The sequence below is a fragment of the Pelobates fuscus genome, chromosome 8, assembly GCF_036172605.1.
Source record: "Pelobates fuscus isolate aPelFus1 chromosome 8, aPelFus1.pri, whole genome shotgun sequence".
NCBI lineage: Eukaryota > Metazoa > Chordata > Amphibia > Anura > Pelobatidae > Pelobates > Pelobates fuscus.
Genome location: NC_086324.1, coordinates 31,264,340 through 31,273,166, shown reverse-complemented (window position 1 = coordinate 31,273,166; position 8,827 = coordinate 31,264,340). Strand labels below are relative to the sequence as shown.

Genomic DNA, 8,827 nt, shown 5'->3' with positions numbered 1-8,827 from the left:
CTATGGGGGGGGTTGGGGTACTATTTATGGGGAGGGGGATATAGGTACTGTCTATAGGGGTGTTGGGGTACTATTTATGGGGAGGGGGATATAGATACTGTCTATGGGGGGGTTGGGGTACTATTTATGGGGAGGGGGATATGGGTACTGACTATGTGGGGATTGGGGTACTATTTATAGGGAGGGGGATATGCTTTCTGTCTATGGAGGAGTGGGGTACTATTTATGGGGAGGGGGATATAGGTACTGTCTATGGGGGAGTGGGGTACTATTTATGGGGCGGGGATGTAGGTACTGTCTATGGGAGTTGGGGTACTATTTATGGGGAGGGGGATATAGGTACTGTCTATGGGGGTTAGGGTACTATTTATGGGGAGGGGGATATAGGTACTGTCTATGGGGGAGTGGGGTACTATTTATGGGGAGGGGGATGTAGGTACTGTCTATGGGAGTTGGGGTACTATTTATGGGGAGGGGGATATAGGTACTGTCTATGGGGGGGTTAGGGTACTGTTTATGGGGAGGGGGATATAGTTACTGTCTATGGGGGGGATTGGGGTACTATTTATGGGGAGAGGGATATAGGTACTGTCTATGGGGGGTTAGGGTACTGTTTATGGGGAGGGGGATATAGGTACTATCTATGGGGGGTTGGGGTTCTATTTATAAGGAGGGGGATATAGGTACTGTCTATGGGGGGTTGGGGTACTATTTATGGTGAGGGGGATATAGGTACTGTCTATGGGGGGTTGGGGTACTATTTATGGGGAGAGGCATATAGGTACTGTCTATGGGGGGTTGGGGTACTGTTTATGGGGAGGGGGATATAGGTACTATCTATGGGGGGTTGGGGTTCTATTTATAAGGAGGGGTATATAGGTACCGTCTATGGGGGGTTAGGGTACTATTTATGGGGAGGGGCATATAGGTACTGTCTATGGGGGGGTTGGGGTACTATTTATGGGGAAGGGGATATAAGTACTGTCTATGGAGGGATTGGGGTACTATTTATGGGGAGTGGATATGGGTACTCTCTATAGGGGGATTGGGGCACTATCAATGGGGAAGGGTTGGTTTACTATCTATTGGGAGGGGGATTTGGGTACTATCTATGAGGAGGGGGAGAAGGAACATAGGCTGTGGGGGGAGGGGAATGGACTACTAACTACAGAGGACAGAGAATATGCAGTCCATTCTACTCCCCTATTCCACCTATTGGGAATAGGGGAGTAGAATGGACTGCAAGCTATGGGGCAGTAATGGGCTACTATCTATTGGAGTTGGGAATTGGCTATAGACAGTGAGGGCTACAAATTCACCACTTTTTCAGACCGTGCCCACCATACACAAAACCCCCTGCATTCACAAACACACGTTAACCCACTACACATCTACGCCCCTTTACGCACCTTACCCTCCACACACACGCATATGTCCCTACATTCAAACACATTGACCTGCCCCAAAAATATGCACCGGTATCCACACCAACTACATACAAATATGGCCCTGCATTTACACACACATAAAACTATCAATATAAATATGCCCCTGCACACACACAGACTGAAGTTGTGTAGATATTTGAGTAAATCAAATTAAAACAAATTAAAAAAGCAAATACAAATACAAAATACACAAGCATTTGAGGTGGCTCGTAATGTTTCACACGTGGCTTGTAACTCAAGGAGCAAATTAACCCCTACTTTTTTTGTAAATACGATTTTTATTCGTGATAACAAGGTTGAGCAATAACCATGGGACTCGCAGGTCCCCATCAGCGTAATACATATCATATAACATGTACAATCTGTGCGGAAACAAAGTTATGCAATATTGAGTGTTTGTCCGAGCTTGCATGACCTTTGCTTAGTCTGATTCATGAAGGTCTTGTAACATTTGTAATTGCCATATGTGCATTTAATGAGTGCGCCCTTTGTCAGGGATGGGCAGCTTCAAGACTCTCATTTCTATCAAAGCTTAATTTCTCCCATACCACCCAATTCACCTGTGCAGGAGTAGTTTTTCCCCCTTTCTCTCTTTTTCTATCCCCTCTGTCTCTTCTTAAATTAACCCCTTCTTAACTTAACATCCCAACATTCCCCTGCACTCTACTATGCTGCTCCACTTACTAATTTATAAACATAGAATATATATATAATGTACATGTAGATTGGATTAGTCGTATTAGTCCAGTAGTGGATGCCAAAATACTATTGTAGTATGTAATAATACCTTTTTTATTACACTAACAAAATATTTAAAATACTTTTTAGAGAGTTTACCTCTCTTCCACAAGTCTAAAACAATACTGATCAATATGATAAGTTTGACACTTTAAGAGACACTGTAGGCACCCAGACCACTTCAGCTCATAGATGTCCCATATCCCTTAACCCTTCAGTGGTAATTATTGCAGTTTCTGAGAAACTGCAATAATTATTTTGTAGGGTTAATGCCTCCTCTAGTGGCTGTGTACCAGAGGGACTTCAGGAATTAAAACGGACCTTTGGTCCGTTATCTGATGCTGGACGTCCTCACGCTATGCATGAGGACCTCCAGCGTCAGATTTTTCCCCGTAGGAAAAGCATTGAATAATTAGGTCTCCCCCGCCGGCTGACAGGGACACACACACTTACTACATGGCACAATGATTTATGGGGCTGGCATACATTTTTTTCCAGGGCTGCTTTGTATCCCCAGTCCGGCCCTGGCCATGAATTAGGAAAAAAAACACATAATGAGATGTGCAGTAGAAAGAAAAATGTAATCACTGAATTCAACGTTGCATTTCTATTGGCTGCTTGGAGGGTTCTACCCGTACGAATAAAACTAAAATTCACATGATGTTCTATGATCAAAACATAATGTATCTGTATGATATACAAAGGGTGGCTAAGCCCAGCTCTAAACCACAATAAAGAAATGACCAGCAGTTTCTCTGTGTTATCTTACAGGGTTCTTATTAAAGTCTGAGGTCAGTGACGTCTGCTGTCCACAAATTAACATGGAGAACGTAATCCCACTTTGAAGCATTAGATTATCCTTTACTTCTATTTCCCACCATAAACCGTGGCTCATATTTGGTACCAACCAGTACTCCAGACCTTCTGCCAACCTTGGAATATTCCTACCGTGTGTTGTATTTATTCTGGCCTTGCACACCATCCACTGTAAGAAAGACCTCCATTTTCTCTATGAACTTACTGCAAGCTCTGAGATAGTTAGGGCAGCTTTGAAGACACAGATGTACCATTATTCTGCCTTTTGGTTTACATGCAATTTGTATTGTATTCTGTGTATGTAGTCTATTAGTATTTACTGTGATTGTGGATTTTTAAAAAATATATATATTTATTTATAGGTAGACAGTCAGGCAATTGCGTGGTTGGCCCAGCGTCCGCAATGCTTTATGACAAGAGATAACAGTGTGAGTAATCAAGTTATTCAGAGTTTGACAGTATACATGTGACTTGTAACCTTCCGTGTTATTAGCGGTATTATTTAATTATACATGAGTTAAGTTGCTTGTTCCATGTTGTTAGTGCCACCTAAGCTCTGACCGTCCATTTTCGATTTTTATATAAACAGACGTTGGAACATTAAAGAGGTAGATAGAAAGGAAAGTATAGGAAGCAGGTTTGTATTAGTAACCAACTCCTTGAAGTCTGGGCATATGACCTTGAGGTTTCCCTGAGGGTGTGAAAGAAGACACTTTTGTATTCTCCCATTTTTATACCCCTGTGTCCCATGGGCTAAGAGGTGCCACTACCTCCACCAGGGGGTCTGAGAGCTAATTGATTTAGTGGCATTAATATTAGGAATTGTGGTTTTTTTTGAGAATCGATTGGACTAACTCTTCTTTGTCCTTACTCCACAGTCCCCAGAGGACCAGGATTGGCCAAGGAATCTTAGCCAGTTCCTGGTTGTTACGCAACAGAGAATCATTAAGCAATGCGTATATTTATTTAATATGAATTATTACATTTATTTCTAAATTGATGCTGTAATTTATTACTCAATATGCCAGTGAAACCTGTTTCGACATTCAATACATTTAAGGCTATTCGTCTTCTAGAATGTACATGTATCGTTTAAGAAATCTATAAGGAGAATCTTGTGCATTGTTTTTGCTATGCTTTATATGTTATTAGTAACACTACTCAATGTATTTACAGGATAATACAGTGTATATTTAAAGAATAAAACATCTCATTTAAGTGAATCAGGAAAACATTTAGACACATTAATAAAACCATCTAATGATATATACTATTCCGGGTACCAGTAAATGTAATATTGTTATTGTATATCATTGTAGGTATCAGTGATTCTGCTGGCTTCATTATATTGCATTTGCTGGCTCATTTTGTTGTGCACGTGCCCTGAAATAATTGACTTTTTGTGTTTGCCTGCCCTGGTACAATGTGACATTTGTTGTCTGCATTCAAGTCCAATAGTCTCGCTTGATAGTACCCGCACAGCTCCTCGTGGACACACAGTGATAATTATACACATTCACATGACATACAATAACACTTTATTAAAGAGTAGATACAGTACCAAATACAATAACATAAATATACAAAAACAGACAAATCTTAGATTTATCATTATTACAGTACATAAAAGTTATTCGTCTACATAAAATTCCTGAGATTTGCAAATGTAAGCACAAACCTTCAAAATACTAATAATGTGTGTTATACAGTAATTGTAATATCTGAAGTCGGACAGTACAATGGTGAAAAAACACACGGACTGTTACCAAAGGGATGTCAAATATGCAGCAAACAGTGAATTTGGAAAACACGTCTATAAAGGCAAATAATTTGAAGTATTGTGTTTTTTTTTATTTTTTTTTATGTTTTATGTTTTTTATTTCTTCCAATATTTATGTGGCTCTAACATCACATACAAAAATGTAATTATTTAAGAACCAATGATAGTCCATGGCATCTTTACAATCTAGTTCTTAGAGACCACTCATTAAATTTCCCTACTCATTTCGCATATTTAGGGCTTTAATGAGCTGCTAATGGTATATAAGTGGAAGCTTGTTTGAGCGGACCCTCAACACACTCTGTTCTGTTGCATCCAACTCGGATGTTGCAAATACTCATCTGTTAGTCCACCTATTGTACAGCGTCACGGAATCCGTTGGTGCTTTATAAATGAAAATAAGAAGAGTGTGCATTGTAGTCATAGCACCTTCAAGCACAAGCTTGTGATGATGGCATGTATCGTTTTTAAGGGATACAGAGAAAATTATTAACAGCTCTTTATCCAGAATAGGAACTTCAATCTAATACTGCTCATGTTTACCACTGTCTGTCACCACTTTCCGATCTTCCTGAAAACTATGAGATCACCACTCTAATTTTGTCTCAGTGTCCACCAATGATTAATTGTGTGGACAATAAATGTTAGTAACTGTACATTAAAGAAAACACCATTGGGTTTCACTGCTATCTGCAGAATCTTTATAGAATAGTATATATGGCTGACTAATCAACCATTACAAAGCAATATGGTAAAATATATTGGTGGAATAAATGGATCTACAGATATAAAAATATATACGTCAGACTGAGCAAAAAGCCGATTTAAAGGAACAATTCGAAAGTCAACAGGATGCATTCTATCTGGTCTCATTGTGGCTTATAGCAATAGTTGTTGTTTTAGAATAATAGTCTTAGAGATATATATCTTTATCAATAAGATCGCATTAGCTCCAAAGCATAGTGATGTGATAAAGTGTTAATTGGAGATAGTCTTCTGTACTGTATTACGCAAGATCAGCTGTCCCGCACAAACATATCTGTCCTATAATATAAACAAACTCTCCATTATTCATTAATCATGGAGAGCAATGACCCCAAACAAGCTTTAAACATTATCTAAGCAGCGGGCTACATCCCATAAACAAGGTTATTTGCCAAGTGGTATAAAGAGATTCCAGGAAAACATTAAGCATTTTAACCTTTGACAATGATTACAGATTTCTTACAGCAAGAAGTGTGATTTAAAGGAATCCAGTGATTGAAACCTGACAATTCATCGTGTGTCGGGACAGTTACTGTATCTCTGACGTTTAAGCAGTTTTCCCACTTTCATAATTATACCCAAGCTGTGAGCTTTCAATACCTGTTTTTAAAGGTAATGAAATATGCTCTAATTAACCATACAGTGCCCAAAATACCCTGTTTTTCACCAGACTTGTATCATATTATTATAAACAGTGGCTCACCACAGCCAACAAGCGTGCACTTAGAATATAAGGGATAGCACCACACAATGATGAGACAATGTAAGTAGAAAAAAATATATATATTTCTACTGCATAAAGTCAAAATAAAAAGATGGACCGCTTCATAAAACTCAATGTTAATTTATTTTCACTAAATTCTGATTTTCGGATTCCATACAATTTATTCAAAAGAAAGGATTAAAACAGCAAGTTGACAAGCAGGTAAACACCCCGCGCATTTCGCTTTGTACGATTTAATCACAGACTTTGTAAAAGTGCAACTTTTGTTTAAACCTAAACAAATAGCATGCTTTATGAAGCAGCCCATCTTATAGGGATATTCACTAAAGGGATAATTATTGGGAATTCAAAGTAGATTTTAAGGTGCTGAACTGGAGAAAGCTCAGGCAGCCGTGATTACAGTCCATGTACTTTGACCTTAAATTTGAAATTGACTTTGAATTCAAGACAAATCTCACTTTAGTGAACAATCTGGTATGTGTATTGAATGTACCCCATTTAGTATACATCATTTGTAGATCAGAAGCAGCTCTGCAGTGGAGCAACAACACCCATCACGGTTAGCCAGTCTTTGACCAGCAATCCTAGCCAAGCAACATGGCAGTTGTAGTTCGACAGCAGTAGAAGAGTTACCTGTAGAATGCCCATGTTAAACAGTCTGCAAATGTTGCATATAGCAATGGCTTTTTAAGTTAATGTGCACTGTTAATTCCCATAATGCCTAACTTGTCAGGCTATGTGCACACACCAAGCTGTTTCTTGATATATGTTGCAATCAGTTGCTGAGGTCGGCTCTGGAATTCCGTTAGAACACCGTGACTGTGACAGATCTGATCCCCTTCTAGTCGGTTGAGAAGAGTCACACAGACCACTGCAGCTAAAATACAGAGAGGAAAAGATCCAACGTGAACAAATAGGGCAGTGATTAATGTTTTTATCTTGTAAACAATCTTCTTAGAGAGGTTGGTAATCTTCGCACTCCAGATGTTTTGGACTACATATCCCATAATACTCTTACAGCCTGTAATGCTTTAGACCACAACATCTGGAGTACCATAATGAATGCTGGAAAACAAAGCTGCCCCCTGTAGGCTAGACACCACTGTAAGCTCCTGTTAAACACTGTTATCAGGAATAGTAAATGTGTTTTGGGGGAAATTGGTTGAAAAACAGTTGGTTCTTGGGGCAATATGGAATGCAAGACACACATCAGAATTCATTTCTGGAGAAAGAATTTATCTTCATTACAGTTATATGTATGGAGTTGATTGCTTTATTGAGTCACCTCTTGGCAATGTTTCCACCATGAATGGCCTTTGTTAAGCCTTGGTGACATTGCAGAGTCACTCTGCGGTGACAGACTAAGGTGGCCATTACTATAACATTTGTGACAGAGAGAATTACTTAGATTGCAAATGGGGACTGAGGTTTGCATTTTGACATTTGTAAGACCCTGTAAAAATTAGAATACAGAAGAGCATTCTAACATAAATATCGTCACAGGTGGAACACAGTGTGATCATTTCTAATAATCCGTTCATGCATTATAAAGAACCGGGGGTCCTAACCTAGGACACAAGTTTATTCAGTTTTCCTGTAGAGACAGAACTGAAAGATGACTAAAGATGACTGTTGGATTGCCTTGAGAATTAGGAACTGCTGACATAGAAAAAAAAAAACATTTAAATTAAAAAAAATCTACTTCTGAATTCCTATGCATTTCAGAATAATATATTGGATTCTTACAAAACCACACTTGTTAGGTTTGAATTTAAATTACCAAATGGGAATCCCAACAACTGGCATTTATTAAAAAAATAATAATACGTTTTTTAACCGTTTACAGCCTTGAGTTACATATGTTTGTGGCATACTTTGAAGTGTATTGAGGCACAGCAATATGCCATAGAATGGCTATTGAAAAACCCTTTCCCACAACATCAAACATTCAGAAAGTAGCCAAGATATCTCAACTGACCCCTGGTCTCCCATTGATACTTACAAAGACACACTAAATATGTACAGTGCTCATCTCGAAGGAGTGAAACGAGTAGGGCACACTGAGCACTTACTGAGAAAATAAATCTTATTCTTAATAATACTAATAGGGCACATCTCCACAAAGGAAATCTTAGTCTTTATTATAGAATTAACCTTGATTATATGAGCAACTACATGGTTTATAAAACCTCTTGGGAAAAATTATTTGGAAATCAGCGGGTTAAATTTAAATAAAAATATACATCTGGGGAAAAAACTGAATTACCTACTTCCCAGTACAATTTATAAATAAAATAGTGAAATACCTTTAAGTCCGCACAGATGACACATTGCGGCGAATACAGAAGACTCCATCTCAATGTTCCGAACTCCAGCGGCATACGCTTTACGCAAATATTCAAACTTTTCTTCTTTAGAAAATGAACAGAGAGCACCGTCTAATCTGCCTTGACCTTCAAAATAAATTGATTTTACCTCTCTTGAGCATTCTTCATTACTTACAAACAAATGTATAATTTTGTTTCTCCATATATCAGTTATTACTTCTGAGCAATA

The 8,827-nt window shown here is 38.6% G+C and overlaps 1 protein-coding gene across 2 annotated transcripts in view; it reads right to left on the bottom strand.

Moving 5' to 3' along the window:
• Positions 1-4,523: 4,523 nt before the first annotated feature.
• UPP2 (uridine phosphorylase 2) overlaps positions 4,524-8,827 on the bottom strand; it is a 38,413-nt gene continuing 34,109 nt past the window's right edge. For both annotated transcript variants that reach the window (XM_063429635.1, XM_063429634.1), the window contains exons 6-7: positions 8,578-8,724; positions 4,524-7,148 (exon numbers count right to left, since the gene is read on the bottom strand). In XM_063429635.1, the coding sequence (XP_063285705.1) occupies positions 7,006-7,148; positions 8,578-8,724 (290 nt within the window). In that variant the 3' untranslated portion in view covers positions 4,524-7,005. The remainder of the gene's footprint in view (positions 7,149-8,577; positions 8,725-8,827) is intronic.